The 17,100-nt window shown below is 29.3% G+C and overlaps 1 protein-coding gene across 1 annotated transcript in view; it reads left to right on the forward strand.

Moving 5' to 3' along the window:
- LOC129976158 (fatty-acid amide hydrolase 2-B-like) overlaps positions 1–17,100 on the forward strand; it is a 230,863-nt gene that overhangs the window by 173,921 nt on the left and 39,842 nt on the right. Inside the window, exons 3-4 of the mRNA XM_056089587.1 lie at positions 4,229–4,448; positions 10,271–10,480. Coding sequence (XP_055945562.1) covers positions 4,229–4,448; positions 10,271–10,480 — 430 coding nt within the window. The remainder of the gene's footprint in view (positions 1–4,228; positions 4,449–10,270; positions 10,481–17,100) is intronic.

The following is a 17,100-nucleotide window of genomic DNA, read 5'->3' on the forward strand; positions in this document are numbered from 1 at the left end:
AGTTAGGAAACATATCAATTATGAAAATAAGACCTAGGCTAAAATATTTGAGCCAACTATGAAAACGATTTAAATTTCATTACATCAATGGAAAATATTTTTTGTGAAATATACTTAAATGTACATTTTATAAAAATTATCAAAATAAGAAATATATTTAATGGTACGTATTACTATCATCGAAAAGATGATGTTTGGAATTTTAAGGTGTTGTAAAAATATTCTTTTTATATGCTATATATTTGGTGCTGTTATATTTTGAGAAATGACAACAAAATATGTTTAAAAAATTCGTTCGCTCTTTGATTAATTAAAATTTCAAATGATCACTCAAAATGCATCCTCTTTTTCCCCTAAATAAAATAATTCTATGTTCAACGGTTTACCATGTTAAGCACCAACAGATAAGCAAACAGTTACTTTCATTTTTGTAATATTGGTAGAGACGAAAGATTTTTATCAATTCGGTCAGCCCCCTCTTCGGTCCCCTCTTCTTTATATATATATGGAACAAAATTTTTTTTAATGAAAATAAGCTCATTATTTTAAGAGAAGTTTTGCTAATGCATTTGTTTGCTTAGTGACTTATTAAAAGTGTTTACTTAATTGTATATTAAAAGTTTTGTTTTGCCTTTCTTTAAATTACGTATCAACAGCGATACGTAATTTAAAGAAAGGTAAAACAAAACAGCGATTACGAATTAGTGCGATTAATTAATAACATAATAAACAATATTTAAGCATTGCCTTTATTTAGTAACCTATCAACAATGTTTTGATCAATAATTTATTTAATGAGGAATCAAAGTGTTTTGCTATTGCGTTTATTTTATAACAGCGGCTATTTAAGGCGACAATACATTCCAAAGACAGTTCCATATGTCGGCTCTTCGTCTTAGATTGGAAAACTATCTCAGATTGATGCAAAATTTACATTTAATGTCCAAGAATGGGTTTTATTCTATTTATGAGGAAATAAATATTTAGAAATATTAATCAAATTTAATATTAAGAAATTAATTTTATTGGTTGAATTTTCAACAAAAATGAAGTGATTTCCGTTTTCAAACTATTTCTATGCAGAAATGCTGGATGAGTCGGCATTATTCAAATAATGTTGGACTTTTATTTTCACCTAGAAAATAGGCTCTAATTAAAGAAATGCTCTAAATGTGCATTAAATATTTTTGGGGACTCATTGACTATACATATAAATAAATAGTTGACAGTAAAGATAATATTACTAACATGTAACTTTTGAAGAATTCGCCTTTCTTAGCTTATTATACATTGCGCCGGGTTTTCTTTATATGAGCAGAGTAGATGTAAACCAGAAGAAAATTACTAAAAGGAAAATCAAAATAATTTATCTATGCTTCGATTCTTTTTGTTTTACTATTTACGAATAAGTAGTATTATAAAGTGAAAAGTATTATTGTAAAAGTATATATTGGAATTGTCAAAAAACTTCTAGATTTTGACGAATCTCGGACTTTTTCGAGTCAAAAAAACACATTTTGGGAATAATATCTAAATATTAACAACATAAAAATGCTTCTAGCTAGATGCATGAAATTTGGCATTTAAACAAAATATTACACCTGTTGTAGATTTTTATGAAACTCTGAACAAAATCCACTCGGAGGAAAACTACTTGTTTTGCGCCAGAGTACAAGTGAATATAATAACCACAAAACATTGAAGGATTAAAAAGTAAAATTTAGTACACAGGTGTAGCATCGAAAATATAAGTTTATACCAAATTTAGAATCAAATCCGTCAAAGGATTGGCCAGTCTGTCTGTTTTGCTTTAATATGTATGTAAAAGCAATAACTCGAACACACAAGGACTTAAATAAATGAACTTTATGATCTTGTGACATCAATTATGTTCTGTACCAAATTTTGGTTTCATTTGGTCCAAAAGAAGACATCCAAAATACACATTTGATTTTCGAGTATTTGAGTATTAACTACAAGTCAGGGAATTAATCACCAAAAAAATCGCCAAAGATCATACCATAGATTCATCAATACTAGATTCGCGCCAATGTTTCTAACCAAAGTTCATCAATGCCCTGCAAAGCATTCGTGGCCTTATCTTCAGCCCACAAATTTGTAGAGGGGGAAGGAGATAACATCTTTATTAGGGAGCAAACGGGAAAGGTTTTTGGTGAAACCACTCTCGCTGGTTACTTTTAATTTTTTTTAATTAAGTATTCATTGTTTTGTGTTTAACTTTTTCTTTAAACTTTGTTCAAGATATTTTCCTCTTCTAAGTAAGGATCCTGAATTGTATGCTAATGAACTAATGCTTTGGAGAGCATTCAGAAAATTTAGTCATTCGTTTATTTAACTTTTTAAAGCCAAATGCGCTAAAAATGATAACATGTCTTGAATTCCATTTACCCTTAATTTGTCACTTAAAGGGGAATACATGCCAAAGATTTTGATCCTTTATGCGAAATATTAAATAATCTATTTAGCTAAATATTAAAAAGTCAGATTTCATTATTAAGAAATTCTTTATTGCCAAATTTTGAAGTGATATTCTAGAATATGACGTTCTTTTAAAAATTTATGCAATTATTATACGTCATTTGGCGTATTGCAAAATGATGTATGAAGTATTGTAAAAACAACTATACTTCAAAATAATCCTCCCCACTTACACTTTCATTTATGTTTAAAGTGTACCTAGATGTCAGTATTTTTTCAAAGAATTCTACAATTTATTTTGGCAAATGGTATCTGCACCAAAATTCTGTGATGTATACGTTAAGAAATTAACTAGCCACATTCGGCTACCAGCTATCCCCCCCCCCGCTCTATTAATAATAAAAATTTAGTCATGTCCGCAAACTGTGATGAATATCTCTTATCACAACAAAAGAAAAGTAATTTTAAATTATATTTGAACAATAAACATATCGCATTCTGACTAATTGGCTGTGAATGTAAAGGAGTGAAATTAATTTGTCAATGAAGTAGGTGATATTGGAAGTGCTATCAAACTTTTATTTTGTGATTTCTCTCGAAAATGAAAGGTGGTTCGGATTGGGTAACTAAAGACGACTTATTTAGGCATCGTAAGAATTCATATGAAATACTAATAAAAAAATTTAAATGTGCACAATGGTTGCAATTGGAGAACTCTATCAAAGTCCCCCATCCCAAAGAAAATGCACGATGAAGTAATGCATTCGAAATTTCTCTTGAAAATGAAGCTAGAAGGGAGGGGGCAGGTGTCCATTGATGACATATCTAGATATCAAGACTTCCAAATAAAATAAAAAGAGATAAAATTGAATTGGTTGGCTTTGCCGGAAAAAATGGAACGAAGTGGCGACTTAGCAAAACATTTGGCGACAGAAATAAAAGATCCCGAAAATTCGAGAATCTAGGAAATAGTTCTATTAGCCCTCGAATTCCAGCGTTTGTTCTGGAATATTCGATGTTCTGTCTTAAAGACAAAGACGCAGAGATGACTGAGGGAGTAGGTGAGTCAAAATGATGAGAGGAGAATAAGGTCGAGAGAATTATGTCTTTGGAATGTTGATCTCCAGTGAGTTCTCTCCTAGAACTTTGTGTCATTTTCATTGTTTAGTACGATTCGCTGCTTCAGTGCTGCTATTTAAAATATGTGATGTTTTGATAAGTAAGTGATGTTTTAAATAAGTGATGATTGTGTCGCTTCGCCTGTATTTTGTTACTGTGTTTTCATGGAAAATAAACATTCCACATCTTTTACTGGGCCTGCTGTATTTTTCATTGTACACCCATTAGTATATATAATTATAATATAAACTAAGCTTATGTGGACGATGAATCTTTGGTAAGTCTGACTCTTTCGAGAATGCTTAGAGAAAGAGAAAAAACTTTCTAAAAGAAAAATAGTTTTAAAAAAGTTTACTTTGTATACCATTCTCATCAATAACATATTCCATGAGTGGTAAAAAACTTTTAGACAATTCAGTACTTAGACAATAGTTGGTGGTTATATATATATATATATATATATATATATATATATATATATATATATATATATATATATATATATATATATATATATATACACTTACACACCAGAACTGCTGTTAAAGCGTTTACTACGTTGAACCTACTACCACCAACACACCCTCTGAAAACCTACAGTTTTCTAATTAAAAAATTTAGATTGATTTATTTACATCGCATGTTAATTAGAGATTTATTTCTGTTCCAGATTCGAAGCTCAGATGTGGTGAAATCTTACATCAGTCGAATTGAAGCTGTGCAACCGTTGATCAATGCCTGCGTTGACAACAGATTTGAGGAAGCCTTCGAAGAAGCCAAGATGGTGGACGCTCTCATCAGTTCGGGCAACAAGACCGTGGAAGAAATGGAGAGGGAAACCCCTTTCTTGGGGGTTCCCTTCTCTGCGAAGGAAGCCGTGTCTGTGAAGGGTATCGTTTGCACTTTCTTTTTGAGTTTTAACATCCAAGTTATCTATAAAATTTGTAAGCAATTTTAAATAATTGTAATATTGTATGAATAGGTGATAGATTCTGTAAAAAAAATGCTTGATACATATGAGGGGATTTTATTTGTCCATATAAATTTCATTTTTAGAAATTTGACTTAAAAAATTGTATATTCTTCGAAATTGCATTTAGTGCATGGCTTTTCGAAAATAGGAAGCAAATCGTGCTCATTGGTTGGTTGAATTAATAATTACTTTTTCTTCCCAAAAGAGACATAGGAATTGATTCAACAATGTGGTACATGCAACAGAGGCAAATTTTTAGCCAGGGTCACATATGCAAGATACAAATATTTAGAGAGGGTCACATATACAAGAGACAAATATTTAAACAGGTTCACATATACAGGAGACAAATATTTAGACAGGTTCACATATACAGGAGACAAATATTTAGACAGGTTCACATATACAAGAGACAAATATTTAGACAGGTTTACATATACAAGAGACAAATATTTAGACAGGTTTACATATACAAGAGGCAAATATTTAGACTGGATCACATGTACAAGGGACAAATATTTAGACAGGTTCACATATACAAGAGACAAATATTTAGACAGGTTTACATATACAAGAGACAAATATTTAGACAGGTTTACATATACAAGAGACAAATATTTAGACTGGGTCACATGTACAAGGGACAAATATTTAGACAGGTTCACATATACAAGAGACAAATATTTAGACAGGTTTACATATACAAGAGACAAATATTTAGACTAGGTCACATGTACAAGGGACAAATATTTAGACAGGTTCACATATACAAGAGACAAATATTTAGACAGGTTCACATATACAAGAGACAAATATTTAGATAGGTTTACATATACAAGAGACAAATATTTAGACAGGTTTACATATACAAGAGGCAAATATTTAGACTGGGTCACATGTACAAGGGACAAATATTTAGACAGGTTCACATATACAAGAGACAAATATTTAGACAGGTTTGCATATACAAGAGACAAATATTTAGACAGGTTTACATATACAAGAGACAAATATTTAAATAGAATCACATATACAATAGACAAATTTTTAGCCAGGATCACATGTACAAGATACAAAGTTTTAGATAGGGACACATGTACAAAATACAAAGTTTTAGATAGGGACACATATACAAAAGATAAATTTTTAAAAGGAATGAAGTTCTATCAATAAAAATCTTTTATTACCAAATCGAACTATTTATCAGCCATAATTCTGAAAAAAAAAATAATTACAAATTAAATTTCTAAAAAACAAATTTAGATATTTTAAGATTAAAAGTAAATTATATATATATATATATATATATATATATATATATATATATATATATATATATATATATATATATATATATATATATATATATATATATATATATATTACACTTTCGTTTTAATTTCCAAACGTTAATTATAATTCTAAAAATAAGGATAGATTTCTAAAAACAAAAGGAATTGAAGTATATCAAGTTAGAAAGAAAATTAGATGCATCAAGCTTTCTACATGGATATATCAATAATTCATAATTAATTGGATTAGATCTATCAAACATTCATATCTAATTTAGGCACATATTTTTATTATCATATTAAAAATGTAAGTTGCATTATCTAATCAGACAGATATATCGGTCTTCAAATTAAATATATAAATCATTCAAATATATTTAGCTCAATGATCAGATTAAATACATCGAACTCTCTGGTTGCCCACATCTTTATATCTAAGCGAATCAAAAATTAAGTTTTAAATACGATAAGGGTTTTTATTTTCTGGTGAAGCCATGAAGCAATAATGATTCAGTAAAATAAGTTATCTTAAATCAAATGTTTTATAATGGAAATAGATCAGATATATTAATCGTGAAAGGAAATAAAATATATCAGTGTTTCTATTTATTTTTATAGACTCTTTCAATTGATTTTACTTTTAAGGTTATAATTATGTTAAATTGCAACTGAACAATGGGGACAACCAGGTAAATAGGATTCATCAAAATTATAAAAGAACAAGATTGTTTTATTTATCTTAATTAGAACAAGATTATTTTAAACCAATGTATTTCGAGTTTTAATATTTTTATTTTTGCTCAACTGGACAAAACAAGCAATAAAGCTTTCGTTGCTGTTTATGGAGTCATTCACTCCACGTGTCTGAAACTATGATTGAGAAACTATATAACGTTTCAGTTAATTTCAACATATTTCGCATTGCAATTCCTATTGTATTCTTCATTTTTATTTGTTAAATTCTAACACTTATTAAAGTTAATGTAATTCCGTAATATTTAAATGAAGTAAATACTCATTAAAAGTTTGTTTAGGTTTTTCTTGTAACATCTTTCCAACATTTAATATTATAACATTTTTAATATTTTTGGTAATTACATTATTTCCAGAATATATTGTTTTCCAAAATAAATTCCAATGCTGTTTATAAAAGATAAAAAAGAAAAATTGCAATAGAGTCTTTTTGACTCTGTCTTTGACCGCATAAGGAAATTCATGTCTCCGGTTAAGTAGATTTAGGTAATATTAATAGGAAACATAATATCTAAGTTTATAGAAAACGTCTCTCTATTTGTTACAGAAACGTTTTAAAAACTTTGAGTCATTAAAACTATTGCACAATATTTAACGAACATATTGTTTATGTGAATATTGATTGGGCTCAATAACGTATTTTCACACAGCTGACATTTAATTCACTCTCCCTTTCTTAATGGTCAGGAAAAATACGGGAACATTCGCATGTCAAAGGTTTGCAAACATTGATGCACTTCCGGCGTAAATGTTGAAGAGTCTTCTGAAGTCAAGAGTAAAAACATCCAGAAAGTTTCGCTAAATTATTACCCGTGGATTATTTGTAAATGAACATACTAATTCATTAGCCGAATCAACCTATTTTTCTTTCGATTTCCAATATGTTGAATTATCTTAAGTGCAAAATTAATTACGGAACTGTCACTTTGAAAGAAAGCATTTTTTCTGAAAGCTTTGATTGCTAACGGAAAAAAAAAGAAAATAACTTCTTTTGTTTGTCATTGACTAAAGCTTCAACTGACAAGCTGATTTGAGTACATGCAACATCAATGGATACTTGAAGATGCCTGACCTACAAGCTCATTTCTCTTTCAGAGTATTGATGCTGAGAGACAAAATCGGAACTCTTCCGATTACAAATTATTTATTCCTCGAATTCAAAGAACAGATTTTAATGATACGTCAATGAATTTTATAATAAATAATGACTTTAAGAAAATGCATTTTGCAGCATATATATAAAAGGTATCCCAAAATTAACGCAAGATTTGAATTTGTCCCCCAATAATGCATTAAAATGTTGACAACCCTATTTTAAAAACCGTTTGCCAGCTGATAGTTTAAGGTTGGTAATAATTTAGCATTACAAGACAGAAAAACGTGTTAACACAGAATTTGAATTAAATAAATAAATTAAAAAAACATTTTTCTTTAAACTGTTAGATTTTTATTGAATAATAAAGTACACGGATAGGGTTATGTGTGGACCAACACATAAAGCGAATGGCATCAACAGCTGGCACATGCGCACTCGCTTGTCGAAATTTTCTTTGACCATTTTGCATAAATGTGGTTGAATTTCGTTGATACTGCATTGAATTTCCTCCTCCAATGCACGCATGCTTGTAATTTGTTAGCATAGATCTTATAGTTAATATACCCGCATAAAAAGAAAATCCAGTGGTGTTAAATCACACGATCTAGGGGGCCAATTCACAAATTTTCGAACTGTGATTGCCAGACTTCATTATTTTTGAAATATTGTTCAACAGTGAAAACAAGTTGTCCTATCGTGTAACGCTCCGTTTTTACTAATCCTAAACTATCAGCTGTTAAATGATTTTTTAATAAGATTGCTAACACTTTATTGCACGAATGGTGGCAAATTAAAATCTTGCGTTAATTTTGTGACACCCTTTACACTTATTTATTAGCAATTATGTATATCTAAAATCGATCATTTTAAACCTCACCATTTTGAACATTTCTATGATGACGCACACATTAACAATTAATGGTTTCAGAAATACGGCATTGATTTTGCTTATTGATTTTACTTAAGACACAATGCAATTTTTTAAAAAAAATGGAAATGCTCATTGTATTACATCACTTAGGTTTTGGTTATTATTATAGTAGTTATCATTATATTATTTCAATTAGGCTATTGATTATTGATATATGATTCGTTTCAAATATGTGCTTTGATTTTAGAAAACATATAATGTCTACTTAAACTACATATCCAGACAGGTAACAAATATTTATTTACTAATGACTACAGAAAATAAAATCAATGTGTGCAGGGATTTTTTTTAAAAAATTTTAATAATTGATTAATTTGCAAAATTTCATTTAAAATCTATTCATTTTTTGCAGCAAATATTTTTCTAATATTAACTTTGATATCCAATTTTGTTCCCCTTTCCAAGATGAATAATTCGAGTTCAAATTTGATCATCAAGACAAAGAAATATTAGCTAAAATTACTAAATTATATTCAAAAATATATTGTATTAGAGTATTGAGATATTATTACAAAAGTACTGAGATATTATTACAAAAGTATTGAGATAAAATTATCATTAGATTAATATTAATATCAATGATCGAAAATTAATGAAATTTCAATTACATTTACTTTTATAGATTTATATTTGTTTTGTAACCGATTCATTAAAAATAAAATATAACTTTTGCAACAGAGAAGTACTAAATGAAAATTGCTTAAAATTAGTCAAATATCAAGAGAAAGAATTTTTCTTGATTTCTGTAATATAGTTCCACTGAGTAAGCAAATTATAGATTCTTCATTTGAAGATACATTTTAATTTGAAATTTATTGCACAATATCATTATTAGGAATTATTAGACAATTATTGTAACTATTTGTATATTTAAATATTCCACCTGGGTTACGCTTTCAGTCTTGCAACTTTATATGAGTAGCTCATAGCTGTTAACTAACGTTTATGGATTGGTATCCACAAATACATGTAAAAATGAATCAAAATTCATCATCTGAACTTTTAGAGGAGGTAGAAAACAAAAACAAAAAAAAAACCGTAATCGAGAAAATTGTATGGCCGGAACTGCCATCCAAATATACTAAAGAATGCATGATAATTGTGAAATGGCATGCCAATAACGGATAAAAACTTTTATTTGGCGATACTTTCCATTTTCATGAATCCAAATTTACAACTGCTTAATATTCTTACTATTCACATTTACGCACTTCTCATAACGAAGACTCATAATTTGGCGAAATATTTTTTTTTTTTAAATTGGAATTTCGCGAACAGTGACGATGGCGATACTTGCTATTCGCCAAGTCTGACATGTCAGCCTTTGTAATATGGTGCATGTTCTCCACTTTAAAACAGCAGTGGTTAAAATGCAATCATAGTGCTGGTATAAAATACTTTCTACAATCTCCGATTAGTATTGCCAACCATACTTACCACCAAATAAATTTGATTTGTTTTTCTGTTTTTTACCTCCCCTAAGAGAATATACGATGAATCTTATATAATCCTCTCCACAAATTAACGAAATTCACATAATCATCAACAGGATCGCCTATGACCTAGAAATTACCAACTTTTGTTATTTTATATTCTCTATATAAGTCTCGTATAAGTTTTTTCCAATTGAGGTGACTCAATAATGACCTTTGCCACTGTATGCGCAGGCCTTTTTGCGACCGGCGGCGCCGTGTTTCGCAAAGGGTCCAAGGCGGAGGGCGACTGCGACGCGGTCCGGCTGTTCCGCGAGGCCGGAGGGATACCCCTCGTGGTCACCAACACCAGCGAAATGTGCTTGTGGTGGGAAACCTACAACAAGCTGCATGGAAAGACCAAGAATCCCTACGACACAACCCGCACACCTGGAGGAAGCAGTGGTAAGTGAATTGTCTTCTTTGCTGTTTGTTATTATTGATTATTACTGCTTATTTTTCACAACTGTATTTGATGGATTTCTGATGTGCTCTCGAGATTTTGATGAATCTGCACATTTTAAACCTCAATGAATTCGAAAAACACATTTTTGGAAAATACCCGTCAATCTGCTTGTCACAAAGATAATTCAAAAATGCTTTGGGCTTGACGGAAGAAATTTGATATGCAGTTTTTACACCAAATTTGGAGATTTCTATCAAATTTTGAGTGAAATCCATTCGGTCCGGTTATTCGAATATAATTTAATACGATAACTACAAAACGGGGAGAGCTAGACAGCTAAAATTCAGTACAAAAATTTAACATCTATAGCGTAGACGCCTGTCAAATTTTGAGTGAAATCCAACAATGGGTTTACTTGTCTATCGACCTGTACTTTCAGAAACAAGTAAAGGCGGTACCTGCAAAGAGAAATATACCAAATTTGGTATGGGATTTTGTGACTATTGAACAGTTTTGGATAGTTAAGACTATTGGATAGTTTTGTGTTAATTATTTTCAATCGGTTGGGGAAAACGTGTCAAAACCACAAATTATATTTTCGGATCTATTAACTGCATGCCAGAGATGAATCGCCTTGAAACTCGCCAAGGAATCACGATGGATTGAATAAAAATTCAAGTCAGAAGTTAATATTTTGTAACCATTGTACTCCAATGCCATGCAAGACGTTCTTTGGGATAACACTTATATGAAAGAAAACGCTAGAAAGTTTTTGGTAGACCTCTGGCCCTGGTTATTTTCTCTTATACAAAATATATAATGAGAAAATATGTTAATCGTCAAAAAATTAGACATAGAGATTTCAATGTACCTCCATGTTTCAGACCCTTTCAATCAGAAAACACACACACACACATTTCTGGAAATAAGAGTGTCCTTCTTTCTATCGAATATATGAACAAGATAAATCAAAACCACAAAGAACTACAGTCATGAAACATGATATATGGCTTTTTCACTAAACTTGTAGAATTCCGTTAAATCTTTCTCGTGTGAAGTTTTATTTCCCCGTCTATTCTTCTATGAATACAATTTTTGTATACCAAACTGTTAGAATAATTGTAAATATTATAGTTGCAGGGGTGTTTTGAATACAATAAAGAAAAAGCGCAAATAATTAGACACATGAAATTGAGTATTTAGCTTTATTGTTAGATTTGTATATGTGTATCAAGTTTTGGATATTACCCACCGAAAGCCATTACATTTATCGATCAATCTATTTTTGATTATGTGAACTCGATAATTCCATAAATGCAACGATGTAGACAAATGAAATATAATATGTAGTCTAGTCACTTACATTGTAGATTTGTATGAAATTTTGGACCCAACTGTTGGATAGGAAGACACACAAAATTCATACTAACAAGGGGAGGGCACAGGTTTGAAATCTGAGATCGAGATGAGATTTAGTATAATGATGGTATATATTTAGAATGTTCATTCAAGAAATTCGTGTTCATTCGAGAAAATGATCTTCAAACTTTTGGTAAAGCTTATATATTGATAACTTGACTCCCATTCCGATAATCCCGATGGCATGGTTGTCTAGGTAACCGTTTTGTGTACGGAAGGTCAGGGTTCGAACCTGGCTAGGAATTTTTTTTCTTTCTTTAAATTTTTATTAAATCAAAAATTTACATGTACTCTTAATTAACATATTTTTAATTTTTTTTTCATCCATAATAAATATTTATTATCGAAATACATAATAATAAAATTAAAATTTTAAAAGAAAAAAATATAAATACAGCTGCATTTTTTAAAGAAAATAAAATTATTTTAAATTTAATTAACTATTTACAGATAGTTTTAATTAATACGGTACTTATTTTTATGCAAGGATAAATGCTTATTTTTTCAATACTTAAATTATAATTTAATGTTTAAAGTAAAAATAATTAAAAACGTAGCATTAATTACTACAGATAATTTAACTTGCTTGCATCATTTTCAAATTCTTGGATTTTAATAATAATAAATTATCAATTTTAACTCAAAGAAGCTGCATTTATATCAAAAATTGAAGGGAGCAGCTGATATTTGTTAAATATGTAAGCAAACGCCCCCAACTGCAGTAATCAAAATAAATAGTAGAGAGCAGATGTTAATTTATTGAATGCGTAGGCAGATGATTCAATGCGTATTAAGCGTATAAAAAATTCTTATTTAATCGAACATGATCAAGAAATAAGTTCTTGCAAAAATAGTGTAAAAATTCAATCAATTGTACACCATCAATTGTCATCACCAATTTTTAATAAGATGATAAGGTATGCATGGTGCGCTGCACAAATTTCTGATGAAAGAGAGATATTTTTAAATGCAAATGAAATTTGTTTTCCCATAGATCTTTTAAAGAAACCTTGCTCTTGTAAACAATCATCATTTATCATTTGTGCAAGATGTCGAAATATATTTTATTTCCAATGTTTTTACTACAGTTACCATTCTGGTTCTTGTATAGAATCGAAAATAAACGTATATAGGATAATTTTTTTAGAAATATTAAAAAACATTTTTTACGATGTAAGTATTTATAATTAATAATTATCACCATTTAGCTTTATTGTTAGATTTGTATATATTTATTACTATTTTTTAAATATTAAATTACAATTTAAGTATTAAAATAATAAACATTTATCCTTGCATAAAAATAAGTAGCAAGTTAATCAAAACTATCTGTAAATAGTTAATTAAATTTAAATAATTTTATTTTCTTTAAAAAATGCATCTCTATTTTTAATTTTTTTTCTTTTAAAATTTTAATTTTATTATTATTTATTTTGATAATAAATATTTATTTTGGATGAAAAAATTAAAAACATATTAATTAAGAGTATTTGTAAAATTTTTAATTGAATAAAAGTTATTTAAAAAGAAAAAAATTCCTAGCCAGGTTCGAACCCTGACCTTATGCATACGAGACGGTTACCTAGATATCCATGCGATCGGGATCATCGGAGCGGGAGTCAAGTTATCAGAATATAAACTTTAACAAAAGTTTGAGGACCATTTTCTCGAAATTGTTAGGCCATTGCATTTTAATATTTTCATGAATGAACTTGCTAAATGTATATTATCATTATACTAAATCTCATCCTGATCTCAGATTTCAACCCCAATGACCTCCCCTTTTCAGCATTCTTCACTGCACTATGAAGGATATAACATATCATATTGTGTTACCATATTAGAATGTCGAGGAAAATAACTAGAAAAGTATTTCAGTTTGGAAGTAAAATCCTCATACTCCCATTCCTCTATTTCCTGATCTCATTCGACTTTTCCTATCTAATTAATTTAACAAAAGCTTTGTAAAATTGCTGAATCGGCTAAAAGCCTCACGTTCCCACACTCCGAGTGAAGGGACAAAATACCGCTGACTTAACAAATCCTTTTTTTAAAAGATCCCTGTGTTTCACTTACTTGGACGGCGAGTGTAGCGAAAATCCCTATCAAAATCTCATTGTATATAAGCACTGTGGAGAAATTGTTTCCCTATCAATATCTCATGTTATATAAGACTAGGATAAAATGTTCATGATCTTTTCCTCATTCCGCTCTGTGTCGTTTTGTGTTGTGTGTGTGCTCGTCGCTTGTAGCTTGTATATAATGCCTGCGTCTCCAAGATGAAATAAAACGATTTCAAAAAATCGAAAGTCTATATATATATATATATATATATATATATATATATATATATATATATATATATATATGTATATATATATATATATATATATATATATATATATATATATGTATATATATATATATATATATATATATATATATATATATATATATATATATATATATATATATATATATATATATATATATATATATATATATATATATATATATATATATATATAATATTGTAATACGCAACAACAATGGCGGAAGTAAAGGTTGAATTCTAAGGTCCATCACCGGACATAGTACAAACCCACCCGTAGAATGCACGTTCCATCATTTCTAGGGGGTAGTTATTGTAAATAGACAATCTATAAGAATAAATCATAATTGAGAATGGATTCCTTCTTTAGGTTGTTTACTGCGTTGTTTTCCCTATATTTACTAATATAATTACAAGTTCGATTGAACTGTGTCTGATTTAACGATACATAATACTACAGAATATACTATCCAAGTCAAATCAAATTTGTCAAACCATTTTTTTATATTGTGTTTAGTTATACTTTTTTAACAAAATAATAAAAGAACACATTAAACACCCAAAGTAAGCAGGCTATGTAATCATCCACCACAGTCTGCAATGTCGAAAGTAATTAAAAATATTCCAATCCTTTTGGTCTGCGTCATTATCGGATGTAAAAATCCCAGCTACTCATTTAGCTTATAGCAACTGAAAGAGCTTTTTTTAATGCTTAAACTGATTGATTTATCGATGAGCGAGAAATTAAAAATAAATAGAGAGCAAAAGTCAATAAGCTGAGGTCTGCAGTTCTTTTTTTTAAAAAAACATTTATCCTATTTAAAAATTCTAAGACCACATTCACAGGGCAAATTGAAAGTTATTGAGAATATTTACTTTGTAATATTATTTTTTATTTTATATTCTGTTAGCAGATAATTATTTGTTTCAAATCGATTTTAGTGATTAGTTTGATATAAGTGTCCATGAATATTATGGGCAGAGAAGATCACACTGCTGGAGAACAATACTTTTGATGTTATTACACAATTTACATTTGAAGTGCATCGTAAATAATTTTTTTTTAATTTCTTAAACATCTGCCAATGAGTGACATTTTCTTCAACAACTTTAGTGAATTAGTTCGCGATAGTTGGATATGAGATATTGTTGGGCATATCTTCCAGTCAACAAGAAAAATCAAAATTTGTTAGTTTACACCGAAATTAAACTGCAACCACTTTCTGATAATCACTTTCACACAAGTGCCGCAGCTCTCATTCGACAAGAGAGAACCTCGCTCGTAAACAAGAAACGTGCAAGCCCGTTCGCTTCACGTGTTCGCGTTTTTCAATGGCAGCAGACAACGCTAGAAACTAGTTCTCACGTGACCGACTGACCTTCCTAGCCATGAGGAAGTCCAACAGGAAGTCTTCCAGCAAACTAGGGACACCTTTTCAGAAACGGGATCGGCTTCGTTCATTTAATAGTTTCTGGTGTTTTCATTTCAACCACTGCCCTCTGTATATCAGTTTAATCAATCGAATTTTCTAGTTGATGGCCCATAGTGTTTGTTGGCCGTATGAGGTGTTTGGCCGTACAGGTGCTCTAACCTGTTTTCCTGTTTCGAATACCTGTAAAGCTATTGTTTACAGATGGTATAATTTACTGGTTTCTTTGCGAAATTGTAACACATATTGGAAGACTGAATAACACCAATCTTCGAGAAGATGAAAAATAACAAGCCTAATTAAGTTACCACAGGACATGTCTGGTTGTAATATTTCGTATTCACGTGTGTTATTTCCTAGATTCGGTAAACACTTTGAGAGTAGAAAAAACGATAAATATATATCCTGGTTTTTTATGAAGTTTTTATCTATTGCTGCTCTAGACGAATTAATGAAAACATGTGAAAATAGATTCATAAAGTTAACCAATTATTATTCTATCATATTTTGAAAGAAAATTATTTGAGAAAGAGTAAAAACCTTTTCTTTGTAATTTTTATTTAATATATAGCTTCTAGAAAAATTAATTAAATTATACAAATCGAATTATGAAGTTTTCCACAAAATTATATAATTAAAATTACTAATATTTAGTTCAATGAGTTAGAAAATGAAATGTAAATTATTTTAATTCTTCACGAATGTTAAAATCTTCCCTACTTCATTCATTTATTAGTAATTTCATTAGATTTAATTTACATTCATTCATTAGATTTAATGTATCATTTATGCATACTGAGCATGCTTTTAGTTGATTTTAAACTTAAATATTTACATATATTGAGATAAGGTGAAGCATCATGAATATATATTTTATTAAACATTCATTAGATTTATAAATGTATAAATGCGTTTTATATGCAAAAGCATTACAAAATGGAATAAAAGAGAAACCGTTTGGAGCTCCAATTATAAATGCCAATCTATAAAATGCAAATACAACTTCAATAAATTTAAATTCAAAAATAATTTCAACTTGTTATATTGTTTTCATTGCTAGCGTATGACAAACGTAACTATCTCGATATCTTGTCTCCTCAATTATTTAATCATGCGATTATTAGTTAAGGAAAAGGGATTGTTTATAATATCTGTGTCGTTTATAAAGCGAATAAAAAGAGAATTTTCAATATTGCGAAATTTAGTAGAGAGGTGAATTGGTCAGTTATGTTTTTAATAATGCTCTAGTATTTATTCGCAAACTTTAATTTCATGCACACAATGGCAGATTCAAAAATAATTTCAACTTGTTATATTGTTTTCATTGCTAGCATATGACAAACGTAACTATCTCGATATCTTGTCTCCTCAATTATTTAATCATGCGATTATTAGTTAAGGAAAAGGGATTGTTTATAATATCTGTGTCGTTTATAAA

The sequence above is a fragment of the Argiope bruennichi genome, chromosome 7, assembly GCF_947563725.1.
Source record: "Argiope bruennichi chromosome 7, qqArgBrue1.1, whole genome shotgun sequence".
Classification (NCBI taxonomy): domain Eukaryota; kingdom Metazoa; phylum Arthropoda; class Arachnida; order Araneae; family Araneidae; genus Argiope; species Argiope bruennichi.